This window comes from Lactuca sativa, chromosome 7, assembly GCF_002870075.4.
Source record: "Lactuca sativa cultivar Salinas chromosome 7, Lsat_Salinas_v11, whole genome shotgun sequence".
NCBI classification, from domain to species: Eukaryota; Viridiplantae; Streptophyta; class Magnoliopsida; order Asterales; family Asteraceae; genus Lactuca; species Lactuca sativa.
In genome coordinates, this window is record NC_056629.2 from 149,513,151 (window position 1) to 149,531,080 (window position 17,930).

The following is a 17,930-nucleotide window of genomic DNA, read 5'->3' on the forward strand; positions in this document are numbered from 1 at the left end:
AGTGTCCATGGGGTCGTTGTCAAAAAGGGTTGATTAGGGTTACGGTTTTAAAATACAATGGGTGGAGAAAACTAAGTCAGTTGTTACCTTAATTATAGGATATTATCTATGTAAAGTAATTATCAAATTACCTATTTACCCTTATTTATTTATTTAATTATTAATTTTTATTTTAAGTTTTGATTGGCCCACATTTATGCATACAATAACACAATATTTAGTTTAAACAAATGAACCTCTCTCTCTCTCTCTCTATATATATATATATATATATATATATATATATATATATATATATATATATATATATATATATATATATATATATCAGTGTTGTAAAAATCCCGATTAGGTCCCGATTAATCTCCGATTAATCCCTAGGCGCTACTCGACTGATTAGAGAGCGCCTAGCGATTAATCAATGCATACAAAATGACTGAAACAGTAGAACCCGATGAACTTTTAACACTTTGATGGAGTTATATCTCAATAGAAACTATTTGAGGTATGATTAGTGTTGTATTTATCATATTAACCTATTTTCTGATATTAGTGGTATTTATGAACTTTTATATGATATTAGTCATATTTAATTTTTTAAAATCTAACAAATTAGCAATTAATGATCCCCGATTAATCCTCCGATTAATCTCCGCCTAGCCGATTAATCTCTTGACCCCAGTCCACCGACTAGCTAACATCAAATGATTTTTACAACCTTGATATATATATATATATATATATATATATATATATATATATATATATATATATATATATATATATATATATATATATATATATATATATATAGGCACATTTTGTACACGTCACTGTCTTAGTCCATGTATTTTTATGATCAAATGTCATTGGCACATAGATGCAAGACATTTGTATTTTCGATATGCTTTGACTCCTTTAGCTTTCGATATTAATGAGTTCGATATCTTCACAACACTTTCGATACCTAACATTCTCCCATTTGTGAAGATACAATATTTTTCGAAATCATTTACAAAATTACACAACGCTAAGAAGAGCCTTCCTAACTTCCAAATACCATGTAAGAAATTCATGCATTTCCTTCTTGCACATGGCTCCAAAACAACATCTTATTTGCATCGATTAAGGGTAAGGAGGTTGCCAAACACTATCACATCATGTTTTCATTTGAATTAAGCAATATAAGAAAGGAGCTTATAAGAGATTTTAAGTTTGTAAAGCATGTGATGTGATAATGACTGATGTTGTTGAATATTAGAACATAGCTGATGAAGTCTTCCTCTAAATATTGTATTTCTTTTGTATATTTTTACTTAGATACTCTGTAGAATATAATGAGTTTGGAGTTAGTATTGACATTATCAAATAGGGGAAGATTGTTAGACCCCTTGTGATTTGATAAGTCAAAAGTTGTGTATCATTAGATAGTGTCGTACCACCCATCACTCATTAGGGGTTGCATCCCCTAATAACATTAGGAAGCTTCATGAAGATGCGTAGCAGATCAAACCCTAATTAATGAAGATAACTTCCTTCTATGTTAGGGATTGTTTTAAAGATCGGTTTGCCAAAACAAAAGACTCGTACTTGGTTTCGGATTGTGTTTCTATACATATCTATCTTGTATGTTAAGATAGAATTCCAGGTCTTTTATTATTATTATTATTATACACACACACACACGTGAAGATGCGTAGCAGATCAAGCCCTAATGAATGAAGATAACTTCCTTCTCTGTTAAGGATTGTTTTGAAGATTGATTTGCCAAAACAGAAGACTCGTACTTTTTTTCCGGATTGTGTTTATATATATATATATATATATATATATATATATATATATATATATATATATCATTGATTAAAAATGTGTTAATAGTCAGAGTTTGTTCTTTGATTATCTTATTGAAACTTTCCAATCGAAAAAGTTTGGTTTCATTATTTTTGTTTGTTATTGTTCTTAATCGTGTTAATTATTTGTTGAATCTGTTGGTTTAGGACCAACATAGTACCATACCCACCACATTTTTTTAAATGTAATTTAATAATTATATAAATATTTAAAAACAATAATTAAATAAAAACACTTCAAAATAAGTCTAATGTCCTCTAAAGCCCTCAAAAGTCAAAACCATCTCGAGCTCGTATTTTATGTGATAGAATGTATTGTAGTTATGTGAAATGCTTGATATGGGTGGTGGATACCCACTCCATCACTGCACACCTGGGCGGTGTCGTGTTCACCGCACCACCGCGATGACATGCCACCCACCCAGTGTGCGGTTGTCTTCCATACCGATCAGTCTAATTAGTAATTTTACATGGAACTTGGACAACAAACATCATAAGAACCTCAAATAAGAAACAAAATTAAAACAAAATTTTCTAGAACCAAAATTGTAAAAAAAATCAACTAAACTAAAAGAGTAAAGAGGTAATTTATTTGGGAAAAAATTACAAATCGTTCAAATTTAGGTCCAATTAACACCAATCATAGTACATGAATTGAGCAAATTTGCAAATAGAAAAGAAAAAGATGAATTTTGCAAGTAGATATTGTTGTGATGTAGAGTCATGTCGTGTGTTAGAACCCTACATTCACTTAATTCCCAAAATCTTTATAAAAGATATACCTTTTACAAATTTTCTGATATTGTATAGGATTCTTGATACTTCATTGGAAAACTAATTGGAAACTTATGTTTTAAGTAAAACACATTTTCAAGCCATAACATTTCATTATTTAGTAAGAAAACTACTATATGAAGCAAATTTGCAAATAATAAGACGAATTCTGATGATATTATAAGGCTAAAGTTCCAAGAAACAGTTGTAAATAGATATCGATTCCATAGAACAATCCAACTTCATATAATTTTTAAAATTTTTACATATATGAAGCAGAAAAAGTTAAAGATGGAAACTTTGAGTATTCATAACATTAAGAAAGGTAGAAAACTACTTACCTCATATCACTAAGATCTAAGAAGCCTTGTCCTTTTCTTCATTCACAACAGAAAGTATTGGCAAACTGCTTAAAAACTCATCAAGCCCTTCAAAAAATCCATTACCTTCAATGTTATCTTCTTCACCCTGCCCTTGACCTCGATTCCCACCAATCATCTTTGAACCAGATTCTTCCCCTTCATTGTTATTAAACTCAACATTCAAATCCAACTTCCCCATTTCTTTTGCAACCCGACCCGATTGTCTTCTTGGGTTACTATTACTAACCACTTCCTTTTTGCTACTCTCTACACTGTTTTGAAGAATCTTTTTCCTCCTTTTTCTAGTCTTCTTAACATGTACACCTTTTGCTTTCCTTTTACGACCTCTCTTCTTCATCTTTTTCACCTTTTTGTTATCGGTGCCCTTCCAATCAAGATCAGAATCGTCGCTAGGTTCTGAGATACCTGTAAAGATATCATCTGTAACATCATCTATGTAGATACGTGGTTCCGAATTTCTTCTTTTCTTTGGCGAACTATCGTTTAGATTGTGATGAACTTGAGGTGAGACATCGTAGAGAGGTGAAATGGATGTCCAATATTTGTTTGTGCCTTTGCCATTGTTGTTCTCGAGGTTTGATATCGAAATCCCTAATGGGAAGGACCCCCAACAACAGAAATAGGCTTCTTGGCCTTCGATTATGGGTGGAGGAGAGGGGACTGGAACTGCTTGAAACGCTCTTTCGCAGTTGCGACAACGGAGGGTGCACTCTGCGTAAACCCTAGGGTATTCGTACATGTATAGACAGTAAGGACACGCAGTCCAAAATGTAGGAGATGATGAATCGATGTTCTCAGAATCTGACTCGGTTACTGTTTCTTTTTCTTCCTCGCTGACACTATTGTTCGTATCAGAATGAGTAGGAGGCTGGACAGGGGTAGCATTCTGTTCCAGCGAATCTTGTTGCTGATGATGTTGTTCCTGCTGCGGTTGTGATTGTGGCTGTGTTTGTAAAGGCGTCTGTGAATGGGGTGGCGGTTGTGGCCAAGACACTGGGGGTTGCAGCGGTGCTTCAGGAGGAGGAGGCGGCGGAGACCTCGATCGAATATGTGGCTGCGGTTGTGAATGTGGTACCGGTTGTGGCCAAGGCATTGGGGGCTGTGGCGATTCTGCAGGAGGAGGAGGCGGAGGCGGAGACGGAGTCGTCGACTGCATAGGTGGTTGCGGTTGTGAATGCGGTGGCGGTTGTGGCCAAGACACTGGAGGTTGTGGCGATGCTGCAGGAGGCGGAGGCGGAGACGGAGTCGTCGACTGCATAGGTGGATGCGGTTGTGAATGCTGTGGCGGTTGTGGCCAAGACACCGGAGGTTGTGTCGATGCTGCAGGAGGAGGAGGCGGCGTCGACGCTCGCGTAGGTAGCTGCGGCTGAGGAGGTTGTGACGGTGGTCGTAATTGTTGCTGCGGCGTTGACGTAATTTGAAACGGTTGTACCTGAGGCTGAAACAGCTCTTCCTCCTCGCGTTGCTGAAACAATTGCTCCTGCTCACGCACCGGCGATGGCCTAACAGGATTCGATTGTGACATAAAATTGTGCTGTTGATGACTCCGCTGTACCCTAGTTTGAAGAAATGTCCGTTGTTGTTCGACCAATTCCTGTTCATTACCTGACCCCATACGATTGATCGAAAAAAAATTATGTTGATGCTGCTGCTGGTGTTGATGTTGCTGTTGCTGTTGCTGGTGGTGATGGTGTTCGAGGTTAAACCCTATATGATTCATCTCCTGCTGTTGTGGAAAATCAAGCTCCGAATCATACATAGACTTCCGTAAAGGATTCGACAACACAGCCCAAGCATCATTCACAAGCTGAAACGCTTGATCGGAGTACGGAAACCGGTTTTGATGAGGGTTTAATGTTACAGCAAGCCGTCGGTACTGATCGGCGATGTGTTCCGTGTCCTGAACAAACCTAACGAGTTGAAGAATCGCGTAATAATCCGGCTGCTGAGTGCCATGGCTTCCGGCGACTCGTTTCTCGGCGGCGAGGAGCGTATCTGCAATTGCTAGGATCTGATCAGCAGCTTCAAGTCTCGGGTCGGATTCTCGTGCTCGGATCGCAAATGTCTTGGATCCTACAAGGTCGTGACCCATGAGCAGTTTCTCGGCGATTCCGAGCCACCGTTGTGCCTCCGCCCGTGCTATGAAGCTATGAGGGTCCATGGTTCCTCTCTGAAGCTCAAACTGCAGTTATGGTGGTCGGAGTTAGGGAGAGGTAAAAGGGTAGCAGAGTTTTTTAATATGACGGAAAAGGACATGGCTTTTATGAGGAAAGGGTAGGTACAAACGGAAGAGTTGCAGGGGTATAAATGTCTTTTTGAAAGGTTATGGAGTTAGAATCTAGTGTATCTAAGCGGAGGTCATGCACGTTTAAATTGAATTATTTGCAGCTAATTGACAAGAATAAATGTTGGCGCCAGATGAAAAATGGCTATTTCCAGAAGCAAATCGCTTTGTATGGTTGTACATTGTGGAAAATTTATTGTATTCTTACCTTTTCGGTTAAATTTGTACGGTCTTTTTTAATAGATTTGACCTGTGAATCATCATGATTTATACCACGAAAAAGTGAAAATATTATATATTTTAATATATGATTAGAATACAAAAATTTTGTGATAAATTCTGTGGGACATACTGATATTTTTTTAAACACAAAATTACAAAATAATCAATTAAGTAAACTAATCATTTTATATTGGTTTATTAAGAAAATAATTATTATTCTTTTTTTTTTTAAATAACCATCTTTTCCGTAATATGCTATTTTGGATTATATGGATTCAACATTCAACCCAGCCCATTCAATACATTCTTGAATGCCCATTCCAGCTCAGTACAATATGTTCCTCAGCATAAACTACAAAACTTTATTCCAAATTTTCTTCTCACACATTCCGAAGCACAAACTACAAACTTACACATTTTCAACTAAGGCCATACAGAATGGTCATGGGTGTTTGGGATGCCACATAGATATTTCATCATTCCACACCCAACCCACCAAGATATGTAAATGGTGTTCATCGGTGGGCTGGTGGTGAAGGGGGCAAAAAGAAAGAGAGAGAGAAAGAGGGAAATTATGAGGGATCAGGTTCACCACCAATCAGATGCAACGTCTTCTTCCGTCTTCCCATTCACGTCACATGCAGCCCACCGGCTTTGGGGGCGGTGTTCATGCGTGGGAGAGGCTGCCACCTCAGCCCAAGACGCGTGAAATGCCTCCCATACCGGGTAGCCTAAAAATCAATGAAGATATTGTCACATCCTCCCCGACTGATTGCGGAAAATGCCGAGTGGTAATGGTATAAATTACGAAATTTATAAGTCTTCATGTCGATAACCCTATTCTAACTTGATCTCTTACTCCTTCCTAGGAATACATACGATTTTTGAAAACGTCAAAATGATGTTGGTGAGTGCACATATTTTTATAGTTTTATACTTTTCGGCTTTTATTGGGTTATATTATTTTAAGAAACTTTTTTCTTCCATAAAAACTTTTTCTTGAGTATTTCATTAACCCTAACTTACTATATTTTAGGATATTTAGCGATCTTATCTTATTATCTTCCATGATATCTAACGATCCTATCTTAGTATTTTATTAGGATTTTTATCTAAATACCCTAAGGTGATCTAATGTACTACCATGAGCCCCATAATCGACAATGTTTGACTAATTGTGCCCAACCACAACGCTTCATCGGACGTCGAATAGTGAATAATAAGAAAGTTATCATGTTGGGATTGTAGCTAGCAATCGTTGGTGGGGTTGTCAGACCCCGTATAGATTGATACATATTTTTCAAGATCTCGCAAGATTAACGATTATATGTATTTGGGGAATGTCGAATTTAACCAAGGCCTTTAGATGAATTAACATCTCACTAACACATTGACCTTAGGTATTTATCTTTTATCTTTTATCTAAATCCTTCTTAGGGATTTCCTATAATTATCGCAATATAAGTATTTTATCTTATATTTGATAGTTATAATCTTTTATCTTAATCCTTCCTAGGGATTTGAAAACATGATATTTGGGCAGAGTAGTGTTGTGATATGTATCTGGCTCGATTCCTGCTCCGTGAGGGATGGAAGAAGTGGCCTGAGAATCACAACAAAGTAAAGAAGACTGCCAGTCGTCGTCTGGGAGGTTGTCCCGGAACAATGCTTTAACGATCAAGTCGGTTCTAAGTTCTGATAAGAGGGTGAGAAAGTATGAGACAAAGAGTTGGTGTTGAATGTTGGTCCCTTCTCTTGGAGGAGAAGGGATATTTTTATACCTGTAATCGGGGGAGAATAGAACCCCGACCATATATTTTACTTTTTCAGGTCTGGCAGGGACAGACGACTTTTGATTGGTAGATCGTGCTCCGTGAGTGGCTATTTGCTATTGGTGCAGGCTTCCAGGGGATCAGTGTGCTAAGCGTGACACCTGTCGCTCTGGGGGACGAATGATACTATTTTGTCTTGACGCTTGCTTTGGTGCTTGGGTACTAAGAAACAAACACGGGGTTGCGAAGGGCGAGGACGCGACGTTAGGTGTACACAGACTTTTCCCTATGTCGTCTATCGAATTAACAGTTTCGTTATACCTAACATATTCTTGATGGGATACATCAACAAATCCCTTAGGCTAGTAGACGTTAATGTTTGCTTAGGGTAGCTGAGTTGTTCTAGCTTGAATTTGGAGACACGTTCAGTGGGGATGGCTTTTGACGACTGCTGACGTGACCGAGGCGTTTTCGCAGGTAGTTTTCATCTTTGTAACCAATTGGTCTTCTTATATGCATTTAAAACTTCCCCATTTGAGTTGAACTTCCTTTTTCTGGTTCTTTTCACTTTTGCTGGTTCTTTTTCTTTTCTCTTCTTTTTTCTACTCTTCAACGGACCATGGCTTACTTGAATATCGGAATCGTTCCTTCTTCAAGTGAGTTTGCCGCTCTTCAGGAGTGATTTAGTTTTCTTCCTGAGAACGGCGTAGAGTATTCGCGAAAGGGGGCGATAATTTCTCGCTCACCAGAGGGGAAGGTCGGGGTTCCTATCTAATCTTCGAGGTTGGTCTGAGGATGCCGACAACAGACTTTTTTGACGAGATAATGCACCAATATGGCTTTCATGTGGACAACCTGACTCCCAACGTTGTCAACAAGATTGTTGGCTTTGAGCTCGTCTGTCGTACCCTTGGATTTCTGCCACAATTTTGGGCATTTAAAACTTTCTTCAATTTTTCTACTCAATCTGGTGTTCGTACTTTTTCCTGAAGGCGGGTTGTTCATGCCTTCATCATCAACTAAAAAGCTCTGAAGAAGAATTGGCAAGATCGGTGGCTTTGGGTGAATCGCAACCTTGTGGGTTTTGGTTATCCTCGCTTGACCACTTTTTCCGATCAAGCACCAGAACTGTTTGGGGCCAGCGCCACTGTGGCACAAGCACTAAAGATCATTTGTGTTAATGGCGAGAATTGGGAGGATCATATGTTGGCTACAGTTGGGATGAGCGCTGCCTGGAGGGTCTGGGGGATGATGCCTCAGTTCTACATCGAGAAGGACGGTGAGTGTAATATTCGGATTTTCAGGGATATGATTGTGTATGTTAAACTTGAGATTGAAGGAGAGACTCGACGAGTTGAGGATCCAACTCGCCGAGTCGAGTCGTGTTTCTCCCGTGGTTTAATGAGTGGACTCGACAAGTCAGGGGAGGGGACAAAGAAGGTTGTAGATCCGCGATTTACAACCAAGGAGCATCAGTTGGAGGTATCAATTCGGACCCTCTTTCTTCCCTATTTGAGTAGATCTTTCTTTTGTGGATTAGGGCTTATATTACCTTCTTGGTGGGGTTTTGAATGCATCAAACCCCTCTTATGAGCTGGTAGCATAGATCTGGACCTTGGAGGGTCCAGAGAGTCCGAAAGTGAGAAGCCATGGTGGAGCAACCATTGGGCTTTGAAGCTAGGATCCATTAATGGAGTTTTTATGGTTTATAATGCAAAATACACCATGCATGGACATCAAGATCGGACCTTTACGCGAATTTGGGGTAGTAGGAGGTTAGATCTATGAGTTTGGGCTGCAGATCTGACCTCAGGTGGCTGAATGAGTAATCCAATGGAGCCAACTCGTCGAGTCCCTAGGATGACTCGAGGAGTTGTAGCAGGTGTGGCCTAGTAGCCTTGGCCATTGTTGACTCATCGAGTTGGGAGTCAACTCAGTGAGCTGAGCGAACCCTAGGAAGATCATGGAGAATTCGAGGGGACTCGGCGAGTCACAGGTGTGCACTCGGCGAATCAGGTCAACATGGAATGTTGACCCAGGTTGACTTCTGTTGACTTCATGAGTGGGCCAATAAGAGGGCAGGTGGGGCCAAGGAGGGGTAAAAGGGTCTTTTATCCATCCTGAAGGTCAAAAGAGGAAAAATGGACTTAAGGTATAAGAGTAATAAGACGGATAATGATTGAGATGCTTGTCTTATGTGTTAGGCAGAGGCTAGTTCAAATTTTGAGTGCTTGTCGGTTACCTGCTAACCGAGGTGAGTCTTCTTACTATAAATTGCCTAGAGTGGTATCTATGTGAAGACCGGAGGGTCTTATGTGTTATGTGTATGTGTATGTCTGAGATTAATGTGCAATGTGTTATATGTATGCTATGTGTTATATAGACCGGACCAGAGGGTCCAACGACTCATGAGGCCAGAGGGTCCTCGATCAGACCGGACCGGAGGGTCCAACGAGCTACGGGACTGGAGGGTCCCGCCGAGACACATTGACCAGAGGGTCATACCGAGTTATAGCCTCGAGTGGCTTATGTGCTGTATGTGGTATTTTGGAGAACTCACTAAGCATTTATGCTTACCGTGTTATGTGATATGTGTTTCAGGTAATCGAGGATCGCGGGAAGGCGTCGACATGATTTGTACACACTGGCAGAAGATCATGTTTTTTAGATTCTGGGATATGTTTTATTGTGATGACATCTGATAAACATGAGATTATGAGAATATTGTATGAGTTTTATTGTGCTTGAAAAATGAAAAATTGTTTTGAAATTCACGTTATTACAAGTTGGTATCAGAGCCTTGGTTTGAGGGATTCGAATACACCTTCGGGCATATCTGTACTCAAACTGAGGATTTGAAAAAAGTTTTCAAAAGAAACGATTTTTCCAAAACGAGTAAAAGATTTCAAGAGAAAGCGGAAAAGAGCAGTGTGTACAATTAGCCAGCGCCAGAACGGTAATTTCCCAAAATACCTTTACGTTATGTATATGAGATATTATGCATGCTAAAGTAGGCTAGGTATTCATATTTAGGACTAGAGTGGCCTGATTTGTGATGCCTTAGCCTAGGAGTTGCTGTTATCCGTGATGCGCTTTCGAGTATGTGCCGAGTGAGAGTATCCAACAGGAATCCTTTAAAGAGGGATTTGAGTAGCGGGGTAATCTAGGAGAGATACCTAGATGAGCATTTGTGGAGTGTATTGAGAGAGTAGTTAGATACCCGCGAGGGGTAGAGTTGCAGAGTTCGGTGATATCTTTTGAGTATGAGTAGAGCAAGTGGAGTTATCACCTAGAGTGGGTTTTATGTGTTTATTCGATGCCCGAATGTTACTTGCTTCGTGCTTTGTGGAATTCCCGATGATGGGAGTCATCTACCAAGTGAATGTGACAATATTCAGGAGGTATATGACTGGCATCATAAGGGGTTTCTCAGCAGCTGATAGCAGAGAAGTGTGAGAACCGAGGAAGAGCCTAGGAAGTGACCTTAGTCAGACGAGTATGATGACAGACTAGAGCATTTCGGTGGGAAGAGAGCACGCATGTTGGGATTGGCGATTGAGAAGGTTGAGCAGCTACTTAGGGAATCTGGGATGGTCCGTGTAGAGAGTATGGGTAGATGTGGCAGGTAGTATGGGCTCGTACTATTGAAAGCAGAGAACCCATCCCCGATGCAGGGAGTATTCCAGAGGATCTAAGTAGCAGATCGAGAGGTGATGTCATGGTTTGAGTACCATGATAAGTAGTAGATCGAGAGGTGGTGTCATGGTTCGAGTACCATGATTTGAGGCAGATTGAGAAGAGAGAACATGGTTCGAGTACCATGAGATTAAGAGGAGATAACATGGTACAACTACCAAGATTCATAGCAGATCGAGAGGTGGCCACATGGTTTGAGTACCGTGACACGTGGCGATTACTGCTTATGGTTTTACCGGTTATTCCGTGGTGATTGTCTAGACCGAGAACAGATGTGAAAGAGTATGGGGCCAGAAGGCCATGATGAACGAGTTTTAGTGAAGTATCCCTTGAAAGGGAAATCGACTTAGCTCCGAGGGATTGTTGGTGAGATGCCAGTTGGAGTCGCAAGACTTAGGGATGAGTAGGGATGATGCTTTATGGAAGAATACGGTCTGGGCTGGGTGACCGGCCGATAGTGGAGATGTCACTCTCTATGACCTGAGTGGTGCAAATTCTGTTTCCTGTTGGAGATGTAAGAGGTGTTGAGATTTCGGTTTCTGAGTTTGGGGGTGGTTCCTGTGGGATTGCGCTGATAGTGATCTTTAATCAGAGTATATGGAAGTAGGTCTACCGCGAGGTAAAGATATAGCTTGAACAGGTCGTCAGTGGGGACTGAGATGGTCAAGGACCAGGATACACCCTACTTGAGTATAATAGGGCATGTGTTAGCTGCAGCGTCGGTCGATCAAGAGGATAATATCAGGGTTATGGCTCTTATTATCTTTGATGAGTATCAAGAGTGGTAATGTGGGTTCTGCTCTTATCATAAGTGTCGTGATGGAGCATTAGTTGAGGATTCGAGGATGAGGAGAATGATAGTTCATTATTTCCAGACTAAGAGTCAGGGTTGATACTGGACAGTTGGGAGGTTCGGTGATGGAATGGTGTGAGATTATGAATGACTAGTGGCAGTGATGATAGGAAGTTCTAAGGATTTCATTTGAGATTCGGGGTATTAAGAGTTGCTTGATCTCTGTCGGGGAGATCATTGAGCGTTGCGTAGCACCTTCCAAGATTAGGTGCGATGTTACTAGTGGAAGCATTCTGTGGGATAGACTGTTGGTGTGCCAATTGGTGATGGTTCGAACCCTAAGTGGGGGAGAACCGGGTATTTATTGAGGAGATCAAAGATTTGTTCGAGAACGGTTAAACATCTGGAAATAAAGACCTACGGTGGGATTCATGAATCCAGGGTTATTGGTGATCAAGGCTAGGTGCAGAGCGAGATGACGCATGTGGTATGTGTCTGAGAAAGGATGAGTGAATGGGAAGATTCCTTGTGGCCTGTTCTTTTCGGGGTTAACATATGTCGATTTCGAGTGCGATTGGGTCGCTGGATTGCAGATGCAATAGCTGAGGTTTGCAAGTGAAGGTATAGATTGTAATCTATACCCCTGGGAGGGTAGCAGTTGATTCATTAACCACTCTCAGGGTCGATATGAGTAGTTCCGTATGAGTAGTGACCAGTAGAGGGGGAGTTTCGGGTTGTTGACAACATGTTCTGAGCCATTGATGATGCCTCGATGTTTCAAATTGGGAGATGGAATACTCGGAGGTTTCAAGTGGTGCGAGAGAAAGATCGGTTAAGAGATTCTGAGAGAGCAATGCGGTATCCAGGCATGGGGTCTCGAGTATGAGTTCAGTGGATTGGGCAAAACATTGGGAGATTTTGTGTTGGTGTACCAAGTATCCAGGTATGATGTCCTTATTTCTAGATTATTTTGAGTTCTTAGTTGAGAGTTGGCAAGTGGTGTAGAAAGTGTCTATGGCTCCGGTGGGAGCACTTCGGGTAATTGGTGATTAAATGAGATTATTTAAGAAAGAGGATTGCAATGAGAAAATGAGTTTGTCATGCCAGTTGTCATCAGGAGTAGTGACGCTTACTTTTGGATGAGTATGTGAGCACCTCGCTATGTTGGGCCGTGGAGCGTAGGTTAACGGTTGCAGTGTGTGGCGTCAACTTGAGATTGAGACCGTGGGTGGTAAGAGAAAGTGCTGCAAGGCTGCAGGGAGCTGCAACATCCATGAGTTAGCAAAGGGGTGTGGTGATACTATGAGGAGCCGTAGTATTCACCAGCTAGTTAGTGGGAGGTTGTAGTGATGCTGCGGGGAATCGTAGTACTCACTAGTTAGTGAGAGGTTGTTGTGATGCTGCGGGGAGTCGTAGTACTCACTAGTCAGTGAGAGGTTTTTGTGATGCTGCAGGGAGCCGTAGTACTCACTAGTCAGTGGGAGGTTGTTGTGATAACCTGGAATTTTCATTCGTACAAACTCTAAAGTCAATCACTTCAATTAAAAGTCAATCACATTTTTTTATAATTGTTATCCAATTTAAAAGTCCGTTTGAGTGTTATAATTATTTATTCTTCAAACGAACGAAGGAAAGGAAGTACCGTCTCGGGTCTTGAAGTTGCAAACCCACACAATGCACCCTAATAATGAGTTCACGGCCAAACGTTTAGAGTTTGGGCCGTAAACCCTTGTGTAGCCGTGAACTCATGCCTTAGGCATGAGTTTACTCCCCAAACTCCTCATTTCTCACTTCCACCCTCAAGTTTACTCCCCGTTCTCTCTCAACTATCATCCCGTTCTTCGCCCGATCTTCCGAAAACGTAAGTGTTTCTCGACTTTATTTGTTGTTATACCCTATCACCTAGTGTTTATACATCATTTCATCCATTCATTATTGCTTTTGAACTAGATCTTCAAGTGTTCTTCAAAACACCAAGAACACACACTAGTGTTCTTGGACCTTAAACACCCAATCGAGCTTCTATCTTGTAAGTACACTTGCCCTAGCTTCTTGTGTTCTTAGTATGATCTTAATAACACTTGAAAATCATCAAGAATCATAAGAACAAAGGAGTTTACGGCCATGGATGTTCTTGGGCCGTAAACCCCTCTTAAGGTGGCTAAATGAACCCTAGTTCCTTCCTAAGCCTTGGATGCCAAACTTGATCCTTCCTAGATGTGTTTAAGACCTTAAAAAACAATCAAAACAAGTCCCCATAAGATTTTACGGCTGTGAACACCTAAGGAAGTGGTCCTTAGGTTGTGAACTCTACAAGGTAGTGTTAGTGTGCCCCTAATATTTTCCTAAGGCTTGGACTTGATCATTGGATGCTCAATCATGACTTGTAAGACCTCAAAAAACAATTTGGCACTTAGTACCATGAGTTTAAGGCCATAAACTCATGGGCAAATGTTCATGGGCCGTAAACTCCATAAGGAGTGGTCCTTTGGCCATAAACTCCAATGTCATGCCACACAACCCTTAGATGCAACCCTTTGGTACCTATAGCACTTGATTCAAAGTGTTTCCATGTCCTAGGGTGTCTTAACTTGATTATTTAGTTGTTAAGTGTCTAATTAGATACATATATGTTTCTATTATATGTTAACTAGGATCATTGTGTGTGTTCAAGTCTTCACTTGACACCTAGCACCTTGTCCAACACTTCCGAACAAACCACTCACTACATGTGAGTTCATACCCCTTAATCAACCTTTAAATGTTTCTAAATGTTTATAAATGCTTTTATTGGGGGGGGGGGAATACAAGTTGAATCATGCTAGTTAGTACATCAATCACATGTGATTAATAACTAGCATACAAATGGATTTACTACACTTTTAGCTGTTTTACCAAACATATTACTTCAAATGACTTTCTCAAACGTTTTTACATGTTAAAAATCTTTATAAAACTGTCTTACATACTGTATGTTTCCTTTCAAACTCTGTTACAATTGTGTTTCAAACAAAGGTTTTCTTATGCTTAAAACTGTTCTTATCAAACAAACTGTTTTCAAATTGTTTTACGAACTGACATCAAGTCATCATTTCTAAGTTATTAAACTTTTCAAAGGTTGTTACAAAACTTCTTTTATACTTTTATATTGTCAAATGCATGCCCATATATGTATAGTTATATAAGTAATGTATAAAGGACTTAGGACGGCTAGCTCACTTTTTTTCCTTTTCCTCGTTGGGATGTGGCCTTACGGTATCGGTTATTTGTCCGAATGTCGTCTAAATATTGGTTAATATATCATGTATACATATATAGATATAAAATTTCCATTAGTCAGTTTAGTACCTTTGGGTAGCAAAGGCATACTTCGGTTATACACGTACATTACTAGTAGCTATAATAAGTATAGTTAGGAGATACTACTTACTATTCTAAGTACAAGGAATCACACAAGAGTCAGTTCATTCATGAGTCTATACTAAGTACAATTAAAAAAGTACAATTACATACATACTAATACAATACATACATTATAAAGATACAATACACGACAAGGTGCTATAACATGGAACAATTACAGGATCTAACTATACCAATGAATCGCTAACGCATTGTTCTAAACAAAAGGTGATAGTTATATTGGGTATATATGATCATAATAATGTGGATGTTAACGGCTTGCAATCATCGCAGGGGTCGCGTTTGGTTCTCAGAATCTCTTGACAGGGGAGTGTTTAGTATGGGATCTAGCCATCACATTATACCTTAATACTCAATTAAGGCAATTAGTACAATAGTAGTCACTTAATACAATACTACAGTACTATATTAATTTACCCCTTTACATTTATTTGGTGATTACTTAACTTAAACATTAATGTACAAACTATATTTTGATAATGATAGTTACACTTGGGAAAATTACACGTTTTTTACAAGAAAGAAACATACAAAACAGTCGAGTCTTGGTAGAAGGCTACTTTCAAAACAGTCGGGTCTTGGTAGAAGGCTACTTTCAAAACAGTCGGGTCTTGGTAGAAGGCTACTTTCAAAACAATCGAGTCTTGGTAGGAGACTACTTTTTATACTAGTAGGAAATATGGGATTTTATAGGGTTTTCAAACGTTTACAATTACTTACAAACATTTTCGTACTTATACAAACTTTTCTTCAAACATTTACAAGTCTTTCCTTTACAGTTTTTACAAGTCAAAGACACATAAATACTTATGAATTCACCAGCTTTATTGCTGATACTCGCTTTCAAAATATCTTGTATTCTCAGGTCACAAATAGACAGGTACGACGACCAGGTTTTGTGAAGACGGAGCAGTCAAGACTCGTCTCTTATTTTTGAGTATCCATTATGTTGTTTTATACTATGAAAGAACACACTTGTAATTAAAATTATACTATTAATGCAATGGATGATGTTGTTGCTTGTTTACTACTTTGCATTGTTGTGATACTGTACATGACGTCCTCCGCCCCAGAACGTTTCCGCCGTTCTTGGTTTTGGGGTGTGACAGTTGTTGTGATGCTGCAGGGAGCTGTAGTACGCAATAGCCAGTGAGAGGGTGTTGTGATGAGTACTCTCTAGTCAGAGTAAGACGCAGATGAGTTTTAGGCTTGGGTAGCACTAATAATTGAGTTTTTGGGGGCCTGGTGGTCGAACCAGGGGCGAGACTGGGGTCTCCATGTTTGTCGGGAATTGTTATACTTTGATTGGATTTGTGGTTGTTGCAACCCAAGGGAATTGGAGAAGTGGTATATGCGCGGGTCGCGAATCATGGGTCATGAGTTGTGTGCTTCATTGGGACCAGTGGTTCCAACTCTGGGTCGGACCAAACTCTCAAGTTCGAGTTTGGATCTGGTGGTGCGTTGGGTAAGCGAGATGAGATCTTGGATTCCGAGGTGGATTCCATGGTGGGGGAAATTGTTTATCATCTGATGTCTTAGATCGGTGTAGGTCAGTACTCGGGTACGAGAGGTACCACGGGATGCATGGAACTATGAGCAGTAGATGACAGAGGTCGGGGTTGAGTTGATTTTCAGTTGGGAGTGTAACATTCGCTTGGGGTAAGGCGAACTTCGTGACTTGTGTGTCACAATGGGCCGATGTAGTGAAAGTGAGAAGGAAACCATTGAGACAGTTGGGATAATGAAATGGATGACCTTGGAGGTCCAATTGTTGGGTCGAGGTCAGACCTGGTACTCAGTGTGTGACATCCCCATTTTCACGGCCAAAAAAGACCGATTATGTTTATGCTTTATAAAAATAAGAGTACCCTTTTTATAAAAATGTTGCGGAATTTGTTCCCAGGAAAAACATGATAAATATGTTATCAAAGCATTTCCGAAGAAATGTATATTTTTATTTATTTATTTTAAACCATTGGGATGTCATCATCAATACAGAAGCATAAGCATAAACAAAACTTACATTCATTATCGTTAGTGATTTACATCTCCTTAATCTCTCAGTGTAATGTAACTTCATATAGACACCTGTGATACAAATAAGCTGGAGTGGGTCAGGTTGGGAAACCTGGTGAGTACATAGGGATTTCAATCCCACAATGTTATATCATATATATATATATATATATATATATATATATATATATATATATATATGTATATATATATGTATGTATGTATATATATATATATATATATATATATATATATATATAAAATTTAGAATTCACAAAATATACAATTTCACCATATATACATAAGCAACTCTTACCCCCCCCCCCCCCCCCCCCCCCCCCCCCCCCCCCCGCGCGGTTAATCCTTACAACGAGACTATCCATACTCTCAGACCTTAAATTTTACCTCTTACTTAACCCATAATCTCGGATCTAATTCCTGCTCTCGGATTAATAATTGTGCCCATTCCATACTCTCGGATTAGAGACAAGTATCTATGCGTAAATCCATTCTCCCGGATTAACGACGAATGACTATGTCCTATCCATACTCCCGGACTGAGGATGATGACTATGTCTAATCCATGCTCTCGGATTAATGACATATACTAAAGTTCTATTCTCTGAGTATAACTCACTCGTACTCGTAAGAAAATACTACCTAATATTCCTCATAATTAATTTAGGTTTACTCTTTATCCTAAATCATCATGTA

At 39.8% G+C, this 17,930-nt stretch overlaps 1 protein-coding gene across 1 annotated transcript; it reads right to left on the minus strand.

The window, feature by feature from the left end:
- Window positions 1–2,849: 2,849 nt before the first annotated feature.
- On the minus strand, window positions 2,850–5,577 carry LOC111893981 (uncharacterized). Its single transcript, XM_023890053.3, has one exon. The coding sequence runs from the start codon at window positions 5,169–5,171 to the stop codon at window positions 2,985–2,987; it is 2,187 nt and encodes a 728-aa protein (XP_023745821.1). The 5' UTR covers window positions 5,172–5,577; the 3' UTR covers window positions 2,850–2,984.
- Window positions 5,578–17,930: the final 12,353 nt, after the last annotated feature.